General features: G+C 45.9%; 1 protein-coding gene across 3 annotated transcripts in view; it reads left to right on the top strand.

Moving 5' to 3' along the window:
• The window catches only part of LOC132396102 (multidrug and toxin extrusion protein 1-like), a 61,808-nt gene that overhangs the window by 38,323 nt on the left and 3,604 nt on the right, over nucleotides 1-19,881 (top strand). For all 3 annotated transcript variants that reach the window (XM_059973542.1, XM_059973541.1, XM_059973543.1), the window contains 8 exons: nucleotides 1,478-1,575; nucleotides 3,723-3,836; nucleotides 9,000-9,067; nucleotides 13,454-13,562; nucleotides 15,319-15,394; nucleotides 15,974-16,043; nucleotides 17,217-17,349; nucleotides 19,196-19,290. In XM_059973542.1, coding sequence (XP_059829525.1) covers nucleotides 1,478-1,575; nucleotides 3,723-3,836; nucleotides 9,000-9,067; nucleotides 13,454-13,562; nucleotides 15,319-15,394; nucleotides 15,974-16,043; nucleotides 17,217-17,349; nucleotides 19,196-19,290 — 763 coding nt within the window. The remainder of the gene's footprint in view (nucleotides 1-1,477; nucleotides 1,576-3,722; nucleotides 3,837-8,999; nucleotides 9,068-13,453; nucleotides 13,563-15,318; nucleotides 15,395-15,973; nucleotides 16,044-17,216; nucleotides 17,350-19,195; nucleotides 19,291-19,881) is intronic.

Raw genomic sequence — 19,881 nt, 5'->3', positions numbered from 1 at the left:
CATCTTCACTCGGACGGTGAAACAAGCTGCCATTAAAAGTGGTAGATGTGGGCCAATTCTAACTTTTAAGAGAAGTTTGGATACGTATATGTTTGAGAGGAGTATTGAGGAATAAATTCTGGCTGCAGATAAATGGGACTAGTCAGAAGTCAAAGTAGGCATGGACTAGATGGGCTGAAGGGCCAGTTTCTGTTCTGTGATAGACTAGGACTCTATCTAAGACTGCAGCTTAAGGGATAGGACTATTCTGCTAAGCAGGACATGGTTCAAGGTCCAAGCAACCAGAGCTGGGGTACCCCGTGTATTGATAGGTGTAGGTCACTTCATAGAGTTCCCCTCGCAAACTCTTCTCCTCCATTCATTTTCCCCTACTTTCAGTCCCACAAGGTGAGCAGGCGGATCAGTTTCAAGCCCCGTGCCCCTAGAGTTTCATTGAACCTTGGAGTAACACAGCACAGAAACAGGCCCCTCGGCCCACCTCATCTATGCTGACCAAGGTGCTTGCCTCAGCTGCTCCCATTTACTCCCATTTGGCCTGTATTCCTCTTAAACCTTTGCTTCCCATTGTACTTTACACCTCCTTACCATGGTTGGGGAGGGCCACTCTGTCTGGTGGGCGGGGGTGAGGGAGATTGCAAGGTGCTCAGGTGCCACGCCAGGCCTTCTCCTTGGTTAGTGGGCCCAACAGGACCTGCCGCCCATCACCGAGATAAGGCAGCACGACTCATCCAACACTGGCTTTGCCGATGCCACATTCAGCTCGCTGTAGCCTTCAGTGAACTGTCAGCTCATTGCTGCAGTCTGCCATCACTGCAGGACCTTGTAAGAGTCCAGGACAAAGAAGTGGGCAGGAAAATCATTGTGGACACTGCCCACCCTGTGAACTGCCTTTTCCAAAAGTTCCTTTTTGGCACTCCTATAGGACTATTAAAACAAAAAACTTCAAGCCATCTTAAAAGTTTATTTTCCTGGGCAGTTAATCTGATCAATCGTTACAGTTAGACCCCGGCCTCCTTTATCTATTAAGTCCATCACTGCATGGCACTGCAAAGACTTTAAACCACGTTTTATACTGCTGTTCAATTCCGAATTTGGTTGGGAATTAAACAGAATGACTTTGTTGCTCACTTCTCTTGTTTGCATAATTTGTTTTTCTTTCCTGTCTTTCCCTGTGCATATTGGGGGTTGGTCTTCATTTTTTAAAAATTGGGTTTGTGACAAATCAGTAGGTTGTATAACTTATACATTCTTTGATAATTCTACTTTGAATAGTTTGAACACATGTTGGTATTTATGTGTTCATGCACATTTTATTTCATATACCTCTAACTTTATTTATACATAATTGTTAATTCTTTATCATTGTTGAACGTTGTTTTTGTTGCTTGACCCATACACCACAGCAAGTTCCTAATACACGTAAATATTTATGATGAAAAACGTTGACCCTTTAACCCTTAAACTCGGTGTGTTCCAGAGGCTCTGCGATGGCCAATGTTGCTTCTCAGTACTGCCAGGCCATCTTCCTGTTCCTCTACATCCGATGTCGAAGACTGCACGTGGAGACTTGGGCAGGTAAGTTATCACCGAGCATTGTGGATGTCCTACAGTTCTGTGCAAAAGTCTTAGCCACTCATATTGTATGTGGCTATGCTGCCTAAGACTTTTGCACAGTACTGTATTTGTCAGTGTGGAGCCGAGAACAGGTTTGTAAATCTGGGAGCAAAGGATGTTGGGAATGTCAAGGGTGTGGGACAGGTGGCAGAGAAGGAGAGCCAGGGGTGGTGGGTGGTGCAGGTACAGACACACCCGGCCCTGAAACACCAGGCAAAGTCATTTGATTCCAAACAATAGCGTTATTGATCATTACAGAATGTCTCTCTGGTTCTTCCCACTCCCTCCCCTCTCCCTTCCCCTTTTCCCAACCACGGTTCCCTTCTCCCTGCCCCCTTCTCACTCTCTATCCACAATAGAGGCCCATATCAGAATCAAGTTTATCATCATTCACATATGTCATAAATTTTTTTGAGACAGCAGTACAACACAATATATAAATCTACTGTGGTACTCTGCAAAATGCTTAGGCACCCTAGCAAAACTCCTTGGTGTCTAACTAAAGTGAAACCTGACTGTCACTTGAACTGATTTTATTTCCTACAACCAGTAGGAAAATTCTGCCCTAATTTCCCTCCACACCTCCCTTCCTTGAGAAAGATCATGCAATATGGTAAGTTTGCCCTGCTTCATTTATTGTCTGTGTCCTGTTCTTCGTCACACACAGTCTTACTCTGCCAGCATGACAAGTGCTACCCCGCTCTCTCCAATGTGATTTCCTTGTCCACTTGTCCCTTCCCACTGATCACCCCCCCCCCTCCAACCCCAGCACTTGCTCCTGCAAGCGGGACGAATGCTACATCTGCCCCTACATCTCCTTCCTCACCACCATTCAGGGCTCCGAACAGTCCTTGCACCACTTCACCGATGAGTCTGCCGGGGTCATCTGCTGTACTTGGCGCTCCCGGTGCGGCCTCCTCTACATCGGCGAGGCCCAATGCAGATGGGGGACCTTTTCGTCGATCACCTTCACTCTGTCTGCCACAAAAGGCGGGATCTCCTGGTGACCACCCATTTCAGTTCGACTTCCCTTTCCGATTCCGACATGTCAGGCCATGGCCTCCTCTACCGCCACGATGAGGCCACCTCAGGTTGGATGACCTCAGATGACCTCATATGTCATCTGGGTAGCCTCCAACCTGACGACATGAACATCAATTTCTCTGTCCACCGGTAGTTTCTCTCCCTCTCTTCTTCCATTCCCTATTCTGGTTATCGTCTCACCCCTTCTCTCTCCTCACAGGCCTATCACTTCTCTCTGGTTCCCTTCTTTCTTCCACATTCCACCGCCCTCTCCTATTAGATTACTGGTTCTTCACCCCATTACCGCTTTCACCTATGATCTCCAGTTTTCCACTTCATCCTCCTCCCCCCTTCTCCTGGTTTCACCTATCACCTGCCACCTGTACTCCTTCCCCTCCCTCACCTCCTTATTCCGCCCCCTTCCTTTCCAGTCCTGATGAAGGGTCTCAGCCCAAAAGGTCGACTCTGTTTATTCATCTCCACAGATGCTGCCTGACCTGTTGAGTTCCTCCAGCATTTTGTGTATGTTGCTGTGAATTTCCAGTGTATGCAGAATCTCCTGTGTTTATGTAAAAAAAAATCCTCCATATTGAAACCCCCCCCACCCCCTACACTTCCAATCACTGAGAAAAATTATGCAATATCACAAGTTTCTCCTTTACTTCCTTTATCGCCTGTGTCCTGCACTTCACAGAGAGTGCTACGTACTTCGATCCATAATTCCTGGGCGCACCAGGAAAACCTTGGAAGATTTTACCTACGTTTCTAAAATCAACTGGTCCTGAACTCAGAAGGGTATAGTCAACTAGATGGTTTGAAACCCACACTGTGTCAGTGACTTGCGGCACACTAGTGGCGTAACAGTATGGCAGAGCCAGTGAGTTCAATTCTTCAGTGAACTTGTACGTTCCCCCCATGATGTGTTGGTTTTCTCCAGGTGCTCTGGTTTCTTCCCAAAGTCCGACGACATGCAGGTTAGTATGTTAATTGGTCACATGGGTGTAATTGGGCAGCGCATATTCATTCAGCCACAAGAGCCTGTTACCGTACTGTATCTCTTTAAAAATAAAATGTTTTAAACATAGGATGGTCCCCCGAATGCCTGCAGGAGTGGGGCAGCTTTGTGCGACTTGCCATCCCCAGCATGCTAATGTTATGCATCGAATGGTGGGGTTATGAAGTTGGAATATTCCTAGCAGGTAAATAAACTAACAAACCTTTATCGAATGCTCTTATCAGTCAGTAAATAATTGTGGAGATCATGTCTAATGTAAATATCTAACAAGTGACGCTCAGTGGCCACTTTATCTGGTGCACCTGCTCGTTTTTGCGAATATCTAATCAGCCAATCATGTGGCTGCAACTCAGTGCCTAAAAGCACATAGGCGTGGTAAAGTGATTCCAGTTATCGTTCAGACAAAGCATCAGAATGGGGAAGAAATGTGATCCAAGTGACTTTGATCGTGGAATGATTGTTGGTGCCAGATGGGGTGGTTTGAGTGTCTCAGAAATCGCTGATCTCCTGGGATGTTCATACACAGCGGTCTCTAGAGTTTACAGAGCATGGTGTGAGAAACAAAACAACTTCCAATGAGTGACAGCTTCTTGGGAGAAAAATCCCTTGTTACTGAGAGAGGTCGGAGAAGAATTCCCAGAGTGGTTCAAGTTGACAAGAAAGAGACAGTAACTAAAGCTCAAGATCAAATTCAAGTTCAGTTTATTGTCATTCAACATTCATACAGCTAAACGAAACATTGTTCCTTCAGACCAAGGTGCACAACACAGTACTCTCACACCTAACACGTAAAGTAATGTTACCACAAATAAATCTGCATCAGGATTGGCAGAGAACTCAAGTGACAAGAGACTGGAAGTTCTAGTGTAGTGATCTTAAACCCAAATGTTTGATTCCATTGCCCCAGCTTACCCCATTTGCCCCATGGATGCTGTTTGACACATGGAGTTCCGCTGGCAGATGGATTGTTGCTCCAGATTCCAGTATCTGCAGTCCCTTGTGTTTCATTATCCACTGATTGGTAGCATAGCGGTTAGCACAATGCTTCACAGTCCCAGTGATCGGGTTCAGTTCCCGCTGTTGTCTATAAGGAGTTGGGCTGGTTTCTTCTGGGGGCTCCAGCTTCCTCCCACAGTCCCAAGATGTATGGGTTGGGAGGTTAGTTGCTCAAATGAGTGTAAATAGATGGGATGGGTTCACTGGGCTGGATGGGTCTGTCACCATACAATATCTCTAAATAATGAAGTAAAGAAATGAATAAATAAATAACTCAATAGCCCTGAGATCACAGTTGAGAACACCCGGGATCAGGAGCAGGGACAGGTCTGCTGTCAGAGGACAGGTCAGGGACATGAGGTCAGTTAGGACTAGACCTACAGATTATAGGTTAAGGGTGAAAGATAAAGTATTCAAGGGGAACCTTCTTCTCTCAGAGGATGCTGAGACATAGAAAACCTACAGAACAATACAGGCCCTTCGGCCCACAATGCTGTGCCGAACATGTACTTACTTTAGAAATTACCCAGGGTTACACATAGCCCTCTATTTTTCTAAGCTCCATGTACCTGTCCAGGAGTCTCTTAAAAAACCCTATCGTATCCGCCTCCACCACCATCACTTGCAGCCCGTTCCATGTACTCACCACTCTCTGTGTAAAAAAAAAACTCACCCCTGACATCTCCTCTGTACCTACTTCCAAGCATTCTCGTGCTAACCATTTCAATGTGTGTAGAATGAACTGCCAGCAGAAGTGGTGGATACAAGTTCAGTTTCAACATTTAAGAGAAGTTTGAGTAAGTACATGGAAGGGAAAAGAGGAGAAGTTAGGGGAGGGGAGGGGAGAGTGGGGCGAGAAGGTTCGGTAGCTGACCTACCAACAGGATACGTGAACAACACATGAAATTCTGCAGATGCTGGAAATTCAAGAGCAGTATACACAAAATGCTGGAGGAACTCAGCAGGTCAGGCAGCACCTGTCTTCTTACTGCCTATTGCCCGCTGGTGTTTGAGACAACAATGAAGGTTCTCCATCTTAGGTGGTGTCCAGGGCTTTCTTCAACCTGCCAGTAGCTTCTTCTTGGTTTCTTTCTACTGTCAACCATGCAAGTCCCGGGTGGAGGCTCAGGAATACCATCACACTCAGATGTAGAAGGATTCTTCATTGCTGTTTTTGTGGCAGGGTCACTAGCCTGAGCTGAACCCCTGAAACCTGGAGGACCAGTGGACCATTCTTGGTCTGTCCTGTACCCTTTGACCTGTTTGGCATGGGTGAACCTACCAAGAGCCAAAGCATAAAACCCTGGCTCCAGCCAACACAGCTCTCCAGGTCAATGAGATCGTGGTCCTCTTGGAAGAGGAATAAACAGTCTCTGACATGAGTCCTGATCAAGAGTCTTAGGCTGAAACAATCCCCTCCATAGATGCTGCCTGACCTGCTGAGTTCCTCCAGCATTTTGTAGACACACTTCATTGGTGAAGTCTGGGCAGCGTCTCAAGATGTGGAGAGGCTTCTCATCCATTCTGTCAGTCCCAGGGCATGTGGAGTGGAAAAAGATGGTGGAGAGACCACAGACAATCAAAGAGTGAGATATTTGGGCGAGGCAGGTTCCAGGTGAAAGACCTAAGTGCTCCTGTGTTCACTTCTGAAGGTGGCACTGTTATGTTTTGTAACTCCAGTACATAAATACAAATCAAAAGGAAAACGAGGGAGCCGAGAGATAACTCATGTACGTTCATCTTTACTTTAAGAGTGATGTGCATGTATGATGTGGTGGCGTGATAACGCATGCTATTCATGTACTTTTATATATAACCCATAATGAATTATTTGAACAAACCAAGAATGCTTAATCAAACAATATATTACTCAAATATCACTGGACTATCAAACACACAACAGGAGTTCCTTCTCATTCATAGCCGCTGGTCGTGCAAAGATGTAGCTGAGGATCTGCTCCCCAGTATCACAACCCAACTCTGCTAACTTCAATGGAACTAAACTCCAGGCATGGGCTAGAACACACAGTTTTGCTTAATGAGCATCCAGTCACCAATGTCTTGTTTATATGCAGAAAGCATAGTCAGAGGAACATAGAACATTACAACACAGAGCAGGTCCATCAGCCCAACGTGCTGTGCTGACCTTTCAACAAACTCCAGGATCAACCTCATCCTTCGCCCTACAAAACCCACCATTTTCTATCATCCTTGTACCAAGGAAGTGGAAATTACAGGAGTATTCCTCAGTGATGGAATGGCAGAGCAGACTCAATGGCCTAATTCTGCTCCCATGTCTTATGCACCTTTTCTCCTTGGATTGACGGAGGATGAGAGGTGACCTGATAGAAGTGTGTAAGATGATGAGAGGCATCGATCGTGTGGATAGCCAGAGGCTTTTTCCCAGGGCTGAAGTGGCTAACACGAGAGGGCATAGTTTTAAGGTGCTTGGAAGTAGGTACAAGGGGGATGTCAGAGGTAAGTTTTTCACACAGGAATTGGTTTGTGTGTGGAATGCACTGCCAGTGAAGGTGGTAGAGGCAGATACAATAGGGTCTTTTAAGAGCCTCTTGGATAGGTACATGAAGCTTAGAAAAATAGAGGGCTATGCGCTAGGGAAATTCTAGGCAGTCTCTACAGTAGGTTACATGGTTGGTACAACACTGTGGGCTGAAGGGCCTGTAATGTGTTGTCGATTTCTATGTTCCTGTGGTGTATGGGACAGGTACATTACGTTTAAGAAGCCTTTTGCTTTAAAAAAAATGGCTGGTTTGTTTCTTTCATCTGGAACAAAAGAAGACTGTGTATTAAAATATCTAAGTTACAGCTTCCTAGTAGTCTAGGGGGTCCGGATTTCCCAGATGTCAAAAAATATCAATTACGTTCCTTTCTATCTTATGTAGTTGACCGGGTTTCCAGGGACCCCTCCACAGTTTGGCTAGACATTGAAGCTTCACAAGCAAAATGCCCTCTTTATTAATTTGCTTTTCCTCAATGAGATGAAACTAGTTAAGGAATATTGTCGCAATCCAGTAACAATTAATACAGCCAGGGCTTGGCAACGCAGCGAAAATATCACCCTTCACTCCAATAACCGGCAGTCTGGATTTCCAGCCTGGCATAATGGATTCTGGATTTAAACTTTGGAGTTCTAAGGGCATTTTCCATCTATGAGACTTGCTTGATGAAGGAACGATGATGTCTTTTAGTCAAATAGTACAGAAATTTAACATACCCAACAAGGGTCTTTTTCATTTCTTTCAGATAAGAGATTATATACAGAAAAAAACATCATTGTTAACTGGCTTCTATAGTTCTGATATAGAAAAGAGGGTGTTTTCTTCTAAGGGTGAAGTCTGCATTAGTACCTTTTCCAGCATCCTGAGGGAATGTTCTTGTGGAGAGGCTGAGCAGCTGGGAAAGGTCTGGGAGGAAGAGCTGGGAGTAGAAATTACAGCTGAAACATGGGAAGACATCTGTGATAATGCAAATAAAATTTCAGTTTGTAATAGAACTAAAGCATTGCAACTCAAAATTCTGCATAGAGCCCATCTGACTCCAGATCGTCTCTCGAAATTTAAGACGGGGGTTTCTCCAATGTGTTCTTAAATGTAAAGTAATTACTGGAATTCTCACCCACTGTTTTTGGACTTGTCTTAAACTTCAGGCATACTGGAGTGATATTTTGGGTGAAATGGAAAAGATTCTGAAGATGGATCTTGAACTGGACCCAGTGTCTTTTCTCTTAGGCTTACCCAGCAGTCGTATTATTAATGCACATCAGAAAAAAACTTTTTAACATCCTGACTTTCTGGGTGAGGAAGAACATTTTACTTTGTTGGATATCCGATAAGGCCCCTGGACTTTTTGATTGGCGTAAATTAATCATGGAATACATTCCTTTGGACGGTTTGACATGTATGGTACACTCAAAAACAAATAGTTTTCATAAAACATGGCAACTTTATCTGCAGTGTGTGGATGTAAACCTGTATGCTATACTAATAAGGGCTTTTGTATAGGATGTTGTGGTGATGTCTCTATTTTGATGGAAGTGTTTGATAGCTGATATCCGTGAGGGAAAGAAATGTAAATGTATCTGGAAATTGTAAGTTTTGTTATGCTGAGCAAAAAAAAAATTAAAGAACCCTTTTGATAGGAAGGACATGATGCCAATATGAGCAAATGGGATTAGTGCTGTTGGGCAAAAAAGGTCAGGCTGGGCATAATGGGCAGAATGGCCTATTCCTGACTGTGTGACTCTAATGTTAAGACTGGGCAGGGAATAAAATGCTCTGTTCTTAGCTGTAATTTTCTATTGCTCATTCATCCGATTCTTTCTCCATCACAGGGTTAATGAACGAGATCCAGCTCGGGGCCCAGTGCATCATCTATCAGATTTTAACAGCAGTATACATGGTAAGTCTAAAAGTTCTGTGGAATATCAGGGTTCATGCAGCTGATGAAAATAAACTGGGCTTCTTCAAACCCACAAGCCTTGTCAATATCCGAACCATTCATTTTCACCATATTAAACCAGTGGTAAATCTTTAGGAGACACCAGGGTGGGAGTTATAGGAGTCGTCCTGGTGACGAGGGCACTGGTCTTTAGGCTAGATACTACTGGAAGGGATTAGGATATGCAGGCAACATCTCCAGGGCTGCAGCTGATGTGAAGTGTGGATGTGGAGAGGACAAGAAGGGTTTCTACAGGAGGACGAGGGAGAAATAGGAGACAGTGGTGCAGCTGAAGATGATCACAGTGGTGAGACACACTGTAGTTTAAACAGAACAAAGTTAAGGAGGAGTGATGAGGAACAAGGAAGGTTTGTTGTCGATTTATGAGGCACTAGGTAAGTCCCATGTGGAACATGAGGGGCTGCATTTGCAGAGTATTCCACCCCCAAGGGCTACATGAACAGTGGTAACAATGGGGAGGAATGTAATAGAACAGCACTGAAAGCCTTAACTATGAATGTAAAGGGTAGAAAGGGCACTCAGTGGTTTATTCCTGTCAATATTTTTTATTCTGAATAAAGTTTATTTTGATTTTTAAAGAAAGATGCTGGAGATCCAGAGCACAACACACTGAGGGAACTCAGCAGGTCAGGCTGAGGGGAATGAACTGTCAACGTTTTGGCCCGAGACCCTTCACCCGGGTCCTCCCAGAGTCTGGGCACTGTGCTTTGGGAAGGAGTGAAGTCTTGGGGAGGTACAGGTTGCCTTAGTGAAGAGGTTGTTTGCCGAGTACAAGTGCTGGGACCCCGCGTCACTGGGGTACATTGTGTACCCCAGTACACAATGTTGCTGAGGCTACAGCTGGATTGTTAGCACAGGTATAGTTCAGCTAGAGGAGGGATGTGATTAAATTGGAGAGGGCACAGAAGAGATTCACTGGGAAATCGCCAGGACTGGAGGGCTTGATTTCTGAGGAGAATCATAAAGTCATAGAGCACTACAGCACAGAATCAGGCACTTCAGCCCATCTAGTCCATGCCATACTGTTAATCTACCTCACATTGCCTCGCACCAGGGCAATAGGTCTCCAGACTCTTCTCATCCATGTAGATACCCATATCCACCACTTCTGCCGGCAGCTCATTCCACTCTTTCATCACCCTCTGAGCGAAGGAGTGTTTCCCCTCAGATTCCCCTTAAATATTTCACAACCTATGACTTCTAGTTCTAGTTTGACCCAACCTCGGAGGAAAAAGCCTGCTTGCATTAACCCTATCTATGCCCTTCATAATTTTGTAGCAAATCTCCCCTCGTTCTCCTGTGCTTCAGGGAATAAAACCCTAACCCACTCAATCTTTCCCCGTTACTCAGGTCCTCAAGGCTCGGCACCACACTGGTAAACTTTCCCGTCACTCCTTCTATCTAATTGATGTCTTTCCCTGCAGGTTGGGGACCAGAACCACACACAGCATTCCAAGTTAATGTCTTATACAGCTTCAACATAACATCACCACTCCTGTATTCGACACTTTGATTTATGAAGGCCAATGTAATGAAAACTCTCTTATGACCCTATCTGGAGAGATGGGACAGGCTGGGGCTGTTTATCCTGGAGCAAAGCAGACTGAGGAGTGTACTTGTGAGGGCCCAGGAAAGTCGAATGGTCACAGCCTATTCTCCCAGGATGTGGGTGTCTAACCCTAAGGGCATATGCTCAAAGTCCAAAGTGAATTTATTATCAAAGTACATACAGGTCACCATACACAACCCAGAGATTCATTTTCTTGTAGGCATACTCAAAAATCTATAAAATAATGACTATAACAGAATCAGTGAAAGACTGCACCAACTTGGGCATTCAGCCAGTGTGCAAATAGATAAACAAACAAACAAACATTAAATATTGAGAACATGAGATGAAGAGTCCTTGAAAGAGAGTCCATAGTTGTGGGAACGGTTCTGTGATGGGCAAGTGAAGTTCAAGAGCCTGATGGTTGAGGGGGTAATAACTGTTCCTGAAGCTGGCGGTGTACGTCCCAAGATCCTGGACCTTCTTCCTGATGGCAGCAGCAAGAACAGAACACGTCCTGGGTGGTGGGGGTCCCTGATGATGGATGCTGCTTTCCTGTGACAGTGCTTTGTGTAGACATGCTCAGTGATGGGGAGGGCTTCACCTGAGTCAGACTGGGCCATATCCATTAATTTTTGCAGGATTTTCCATTCAAGGGCATAGATGTTTCCACACCAGCTGTGATACAGCCAGTCAATATACCCTCCACTACACATCTGTAAAAGTTAAGTTAAAGGTGAGAGGAAAGATAACTGAGGGGCAATAATTCACACAGAGAATGGTGGGTGTATGGAACTCGCTGCTCAAGAAAGTGGTAGAAGCAGACACATATGCAACATTTAAAAGACATTTAGACAGGTCCATGGATTGGAAATGTTTAGAGGGATATGGGCTAATTCAGGCAAATGGGACTCCTTTAGGTTAAACCAAAGTCGAATACAGGTCCATAATTCATCGAAAGTGGTGTCAGAGGTAGATAGAGTCGTAAAGAAAGCTTTTGGCACATTGGCCTTCATAAATGAAAGTATTGAGTGCAGTGGTTGGGATGGTTATGTTGAAGTTGTTTAAGGCTTTGGTAGAGGCCTAATCTGGAGTATTGTGTGCAGTTTTGGTCACCTACCTATAGGAAAGATGTAAATAAGGTTGAAAGAATACAGAGAAAACTTACAAGGATATTACTGGTTCTGGAGGACCCAAGTTATAAAGAAATACTGAGTAGGTTAGGACTTTATTCCTTGGGCTGTTGAAGATTGAGAGGAGGTTTGATAAAGCTATATAAATTTATGAGGGGTGTAGATAGAGTGAATGGAAGCAGGCTTTTCTCACTGAGGTTCTGTGAGAATACAACTAGAGGTCATGGGTTAAGAGTGAAGGATGAAATGTTTAAGGGGAACATGGGGGGAAGCTCCTTCACTCAGGGGGTCATGGGAGTGAGGAATGAGCTCCCAGCATAAGTGGTGCATGCAAGGTCAATTTGAACATTTAAGAGAAGTTTGGACAGGTGTATGGATGGTAGGGGTGTGGGGGGGAGGGGTCTATGGTCCCAGTACAGGTGGATGGGAGTAGGCAGTTTAAATGGCTCAGCAGGGACTAGATGGGCTGAATGGCCTGTTTCTGTGTTGTACTTTTCAACAACTCTACGAGGCATGGTGGCAGATTGGGGCGGTACAGCAGTGCCGTGGTTGGCACATCGCTTTACAGTGCCTGCTTTGACTGATTGGGGTTCCATTCCCAACACGGTCTGCTTCTACGTTCTCCCACGCTTCCCCCCATTGCTCCAATGTCTTCCCACATTCCAAAGACCTGCTGTTCAGGTTAGCAAGTTGTGGGCATCCTATGTTGGCGCAGTCAGCGTGGTGACACTTGCAGATTGCCCCCAGCGCAATCCCAACTGATTTGATTTGGTCCAACTGACGATTTCTCTGTACGTTTTGGCGTACATGTGACAGATAAAGCTAATCTTTAAATTTATCTCTTTAAAATTGCTGTTCCTGCAGTCATCATTATTTAGTTCTTCTTGTTGTGCTCATGAGGGGAAACTTCTCCACTCAGAGGGTAGTGAGAGTGTGGAACGAGCTGCCAGCACAAGTGGTGGATGTGATTTTGTTATCAATGTTTAAGAGAAGTTTGGATAGGTACATGGATAGTAGAGGTATGGAGAGTATGGTCCAGAAGGAAGTCGACGGGACTAGGCAGTTTAAATGGTCTGGCACAGGCTAGATAGGCTGAAGGGCCTGTTACTGTGCTGTAGTTTAATATGATTCTGAGCCTCTTAGTAAATTTATTATCAAAGCATGTTCTGTATATGTCACCTTGAAATTCATTTGCTTGCAGGCATTTACAGGAAAATTAAGAAATACAGTAGAGTTTATGAAAAATACTGTACATAAATAAAGACTGACAAGCAACCAAGGTGCAAAAGTACTTCCAATATTGAGTGGGATGAAGAGATGAAGAGAAAACACCTTCAGGGAAAGGGCTGGATAGAGGAACTAATTCTACCAAAGCCTCAATGTAGACTTGATGGGCCGAGCATGGGGTTACGTGGACCGAGCTGTCCGAGGAGGTGGTAGGTGGAAGGCTAATGTGATAAGAAACATTCTGGCACCCAAAGTGAAAGGGACGGATTAGGTGAGGTCAGACGGCAATCATGCAGGAGGATTATGAGCCAGTATGGACAAGTTGGGCTGAACGGCCTGTTTCTGTGCGGTATATGTTCAGTGTCGTTCTGCCCCATGTTCCATCAGTTCCACTCTTGTGTACTCTGTCTCATACAGATCCCTTTGGGGTTCAGTGTGTCTGCCAGCGTCCACGTGGGTAATGCGCTGGGTGCCAGACACCCACAGAAGGCTAAAACCCTGGCGAGAGTTGGTCTGCTCTGCACTGGTGAGTCCCTCGTGCTTCCAGAACATGACTTCAGGAACCCCTCCTCGCTCTTTATCTGCCTCTGCTCTCCCCACTTCTCACAAGAATCACAAGCAGATCCATCATCACTGACATACGGCACAAAATCTGTTATTTTGCAGCAACAGTGAAGAGCAAATTCATAAAAAATCCATTACTTACATAAATGAATAATAAGTACGAAAATAAACGGCGAGGTAGTGTTCTTGGGTTGGACTATTCAGGAATCTGGTGGTGGAAGGCAAGAAGCTGTATGCACAGTATATCATCAAGTGAGCATCTTCAGGCTCCTGTACCCCCTCCCTGAAGAGTGAAAGAGCGAAGAGTACAGGGGCCAGACCTCTTCCCTGTCCCCTGTAGTTCAGCCTGAGTCTGAAAGGAGTTTAGTTTACATGAGGCTTGCAGGTTGGAGAGGCTATGTATTGGCAGGGAGAGGTGCACACATTCAGCTCTCCTTTCCGCGAGACCGCTGGCCAGTGCTGGAAGCTGTAAGTGAAAGCAAAAAGGAAGACCCACTACACGCATCAGACCAAACATTTTAGGAACAGCAAGATTTATTCCCATGAAGCTTAGCTAATCAATGTTCTTTTCCCATGGAGGGAGAATCAAAGTAAGTGTCCCTAAGCTTGTGAGTTGGACATTGTTGTGGGCATCCACCCGAGGGGCCCCTCGAGGTCCTGGTTCAATGACTCACCTCCGAGAGAGCAGGTCAGACTGTGCAACACTCAATGATTACCACACTGAAGTGTTTGCCGGAACAGTCGTGTGGGTAGGGGGGAAAAGAAGAGATTAGGGATTACTGTAAGCAGGTTGCCAGGAACTTGAAAGCACACCTGTGGCTCCACTTCCTCAAGAAAGGTAAGGAAGCTGTGCGTGCCCCCAATAGCTCTTACCGAGCTTTAAAGATGCACTACGGAAAGCATTCTGTCCTGATCCGTCACAGCTTGGTGTGGCCCAAGGCCACAGGGAATCGCAGAGAGTCTGAACACAGCCCAGTCCATCACAAAAACCTTCACTCCATTGACTCAGTGTACACCTGGGGTTCACAGACCCCTTGCTTAATGGTATTGGTCAAGCCCCCCCCCCCAGTCCTACACTTTCAACTGCCTTGGGGAAACAGCTAAGGACCCCTCCCACCCTGGTCATTATTTCATTGCCCCCGTCCCGTCAGGCAGAAGAGCACAAAGCACCAGGCTCAAGGACTGTTTCCAACCTGCTGTTATCAGGCTCTTGAATAGACCTGTTGTGTTCTTCATCTCTTATTCTATCGTGCTAAGGTCCTTGCCCTTTATTTGTCTGCCTGCTGTGCACTTTCTCTAAGCTGCAACACCGTGTTCTGCATTCTGTTTTCCCGATACTGTCTGGATGCACTTGCGTATGGTATAGTCAGTCCTGGATAGAGTCCAACAGGATCTTTTCAATATGTTTTCAAATTCAGATTCAGGTTTAGGAACTGAGCATGACAACCAGCAAAGCAAGCCCCGTACCTCCTGCCGACCCGCGCGCCCGCACACATACGCAGTCCTCTGACCACGGGACAGGGCCGTCTTTGGCCTCCAGCCGCCAGAGGGCTCGGTTCACAGCCACTGGGCCTTCATCTTCCCCTGCAAGACGCACAGAGATTCGCAGACAGGCCTCAACTTCTGGGCTTCCGATACATCTGACGCTAATAAACCAACACCAGCATTACTTGGACAAAGTTATTTACTTACCCAACATTTTGCTTTCCTTTGAACAGGATCCTGTGCGGCAGTGACCTGTGCGATTCTGAGTTCAGTCAGCCACGTGCTAGGCTACATCTTCACCTCTGACAAGTTAGTTCCAAACGAAAGATTCTTCAAACGTCAAAAAACTTAACTTCTAGCCAAGCGATTTTGACACTGTAATGAGAGGTTGGGCAAAATTGGGTTGTTTTCTCTGGAGTGGAGGAGGCTGAGGGAATATCTGATAGAGGTTTATAAGATTATGAGAGGCATAGATAGAGTAGACAGACAATATCTTTTTCCTAGGGTTGAAATGTCTAATGCCAAAGGGGCATCCATTTAAGGCAGGAGCTCCCAACCTGGGATCCATGCACCCCTTGGTTAATGATTGGGGTGCATGGCCCTGGGGTAATTGAGGGGCATGTTTATTAGACAGAGAGTGGTGAGGGCCTGGTGGGTGCTGCCTGGGGTGGAGGTAGAGACAGAAACATTAGACTTTTAAGAGACATTTAGACAGGCAGATGATTGTGAGGAAAATGGAAGGATATGGACATTGTGTAGGCAGAAGGAATTGGCTTAGTTGGCCATTTGATTCCTAATTTAATTGGTTTGGCACAACAGTGTGGGCTGAAGGACCTGTGTTCTGTTATCTGAGATTTTCTTTGACATGTTTTGTGTCTCTCTCTACAGGGAAATTATTTTGCTGGTTGCTGATGTGTTACCCTTGGTCATCATTCACCAGTTATTCGATGCTTTGGCTGTGAGTTATTCAGCAAGAGCTTTTGGAAATCAGAATTGTTCGTCGAGATTTTCTCTTTCAGCACATATACACCCACTGGGAATCCGCAAATCCCAGTGCTTACTTCCCAGAAAAGACAGACCATGCCTTGAATATCAAGTCATCGTAGTTTGATGTCTTCTGGAATTCAGAAGGATTTTTGGGAGAGAGTGCGAGACAGGACCTACTTGATGCTAAAGTTAGTGGGAGAGGATGTTTCCATTAATAGGAGAGTCTAGGATCATCGGGGGCACAGCCTTGGAATAAAGAGATGCCCCTTTAAAACTGAGATGAGGAGGAATTTCTTCAACCAAAGGGTGATGAATCTGAGGAATTTTTTTCACCACAGAGGGTTGCTAAGGCCAAACAATGTTGTGTCTTTAAGGCAGAGATTGTGATGCACCATCAATAACTCTCGGAGACGTGAGGTGAAATATAGGTTTTTATTGGTTGGAAGAGAGCAGTCAGTAGCAAGAGACCACCATATGACATCCTGGAGACTGAGGGAGGGGCAGTGCCTCCAATCGCCTTTATACAGGGGTCTGTGGGAGGAGCCACAGGAGCAGTCAGCGGCGGGGGGGGGGGGGGGCGCGTGTCCAGACAGGTTTATGAGGTTCACCACAGATTGCTAGGTTCTTGATCGGTGAGGTGGTAAGGGCTACAGAGAGAAGGTCAGAGATCAGAGCTAGCCTCTACTGCTTCCCTGGACTGAGAACTCCAGATTCACCACTCTCTGGGAAAAGCAGTTTCTCCTCATAAGGAAATAAGAAATAGGAACAGGAGTAGGCCACCTGGCCCGTTGAGCTTGCTCCGTCATTCAATAACGTTATGGCTGATCTCCCTCATCTCTGGAATCACCACCACCCGCAAAACCAGTATCTTTCCTGACATGTAGGGTGTGGGAGGAAACGGGAGCACCAGGAGAACGTGCAAATTTCACAGAGCCAGTGCCGAAGGAGGGGATTGAACCTGGTATTTGGAGCCATGAGGCAGTGACTCAGCCCACTACACCACTGAGCCAAAGTTCAGAAAGAAAACAGATTTATTCCTAACTTTCTTTGCCTGCAGACCTCTCTGATTGATTAACTGTTGCGCTCCCAAGTCCTGATTGTTGTGGAAGTAACCGGGTGATGTTTGCTTTTGTGTCTTACACAGGCTGTGAGCAGTGGAGTGTTGAGAGGGGCAGGGAAACAAGCACTGGGTGCGGTCGTTAACCTAATTGGGTTCTACCTGATTGGGTTTCCCATTGGAATCCCCATCATGTTTGCTGGAAAACTCGGAATATTGGGTAGGAAATTATAACAGGCCTCAACCTGGTTCCGTCTGCCTATCATCCCCTCCATGGTTCCTCCAGCCTCTGTCCCACCCTCTCCCTGCCCTATTACCTCCCTCCCCCTCACCTTGATCCACCTATCACCTGACAGCTCTTGTTCCAGCCCTTACCTCCATCTTTTTATACCGGCCATCTCCTCTCTTTCTTTCCAGTCCTGATGAAGAGTCAACCATAAATGTCAACTGTCTATTTCCCTCCATGGATGCTGCCTGATCTGCTGACTGCCTCCACAATTTTGTGTGCGTTGCCTGTACCGTTTGTGTCATTCTTCTTCATCTTCATGTGCCTTGCGTGTTACACTCTTGGGCAATCATGGCTCCCCACATCGAACGATCCCTCACAGCGTCAATGATATCTCACACACTTAGATCTGTTAGTTCTTTCACAGTGTCCATATATTTTCTTCTTTGTCTTCCTCTTCCGTGTTTCCCGGGCGTAAGGCATTCTATTTCTCCCTTCCTGATGACATGGCCCGGGACTTAAAGTATCCTCTCATTTAATGTTCTCATTAAAGAACTTTTTGTATGGGCACATTGGGGTAATATCTCATTAGTTACCCTATCTCCATATGAACAACAGACTGGCTTTAATTGCCTTGGTGGCTTTATATCACAAGATGCTAGATGTAAAATAGAAATAAAAAGAAAAATTACCATTGCCAAAACTAACTTCCAAAAAATGAAACCCGTTTTTACCAGCAGACACATTTCTATGACAAGGTTTAGGCTACTAAAATGTTACATCTGGTCAATCATGCTATATGCCTCTGAAACATGGACTATAACATCAGAACTCCAAAGAAACTTAGAAGCAACAGAAATCTGTTTTTTTTAGAAGAATGCTGAAAATATCATATAGTGATAGGGTTTGTGTCATTAACAAACCAATACCCCCAACTGAACCCCACCCTCCCCTGCAACCCCTTCTACCACAAACCTTCTCCAGGCTGTGATCCTCTGCCTCGCCCTACCAGCCCAGCTATTTCCCTTGACCTTCCATTCTGCAACCCCGGACCCGATGAAGAGTTTTGACTATTTATTCCCCTCCATAGACGCTGCCTGGCCCGCTGAGAACACCCAGCAATTTGTGGGTGTTGCTGTGGGTTTCCAACATCTGCAGAATCTCTTGTGCATTTGATAAGCCACCGTTCTTGGTGAGGGATGTGGGGAGACGCTCTGTCCTTTGTTTTGCCACTGGGGAGCACCAGGATTTTATTCCATAGGGTGCAGGGAAGTGAGGGTTAATTTGATAAAGGTGTACAAAATTATGAGGGGTATATATAGAGTAAATGTGGGCAGGTTTTTCAACTGAGATTGGGTGAGACTAGGTTATGAGTTAAGAGTGAAAAGTGAAATGTTTAAGGATACTTCTTCACTCAGGGGGTGGTGAGAGTGTGGAACGAGCTGCCAGCAGAGTGCTGAAGGCAGGATCAATTCAACATTTGGAAATTTGGATAAATTTGAAAAATTTGAATTAAAAAAAGAGAAATTTGGATAAATACATGGAAGGGGTGGGTATGGAGGGCTATGGTCCAAGTGTGGGTTGATGGGACTAGGCAGAACAATAGTTCAGCATGGACTAGATGGGTCGAGCGGCCTGTTTTTGTGCTTTCGGATTATATGGCTCTATGAGCAGGGAAGTGGGGGGGGAGGTAACAGGGCAGGGAAGGGGCGGGACAGAGGCTGATAGAACCATACAGGAGGTGGATGGCAGGCAGACGGAACCAGGTGGAGGCCTGGTCAGGGAGAGGGATACTGGATTTATATAGTTGTTCACTGATGACTGTCCTGTTACTTTGCAGGTTACTGGATAGGAATTTTGACTTGTACGGCGGTACAGGTTATTTTCTTTCAGGCAGTGATTTACAAGTTAAACTGGAACAAGGCGTCAGATCAGGTACGAATCGAGGTTTGGCAATGGTCAGCTATTCCCAGTGCTTCCCCCTCCTCCCTTCCCAGATTCATTTATTTACCACATGCAGATCAAATCACACAGTGAAATGTGCATTAACAACCAACACAACATAAGAGCGTGCTGGGGGCAGCCCGCAAGAGTCGCCACACCTTGCAGAGCCAATGTAGCACGCCTACAATCAGCAACGGCGAAACGAGCCCTTTTTACCCAACCCCATCCACTCACAGCACACAGACAGGCCTCAGGCCTTCAACCCAGGGGCGAGTCCATTTCCAGACTTCGACCTTCAACACCGACCCCATGACTCGCCAATCACGGACTTTGAACTCCTGGACTCGAACCCCGGACCCGCACAGACCTCTGATCCCCCCCCCCCCCCCGAGGCTTGCTTGCTCTCCTAAAGTGGTCTCTGCCTGCATGGATTTCCAGTCCCGGGACTGGGATGGTCAGCATTCCTGGTCCACTCACACAAGATGTGACTCCCAGAGTGAACTGACTTCTGATTCCCGTGTACAATGGTCACACAGCTACCAAGGGTCATCTCTGTGAGATTAATGCAGCACCACGTTACCC

Source organism: Hypanus sabinus, chromosome 6 (genome assembly GCF_030144855.1).
Source record: "Hypanus sabinus isolate sHypSab1 chromosome 6, sHypSab1.hap1, whole genome shotgun sequence".
Lineage (NCBI taxonomy): Eukaryota > Metazoa > Chordata > Chondrichthyes > Myliobatiformes > Dasyatidae > Hypanus > Hypanus sabinus.
The sequence above is the reverse complement of the archived record's forward strand: the minus strand, read 5'-3'. Positions and strand labels throughout refer to the sequence as shown.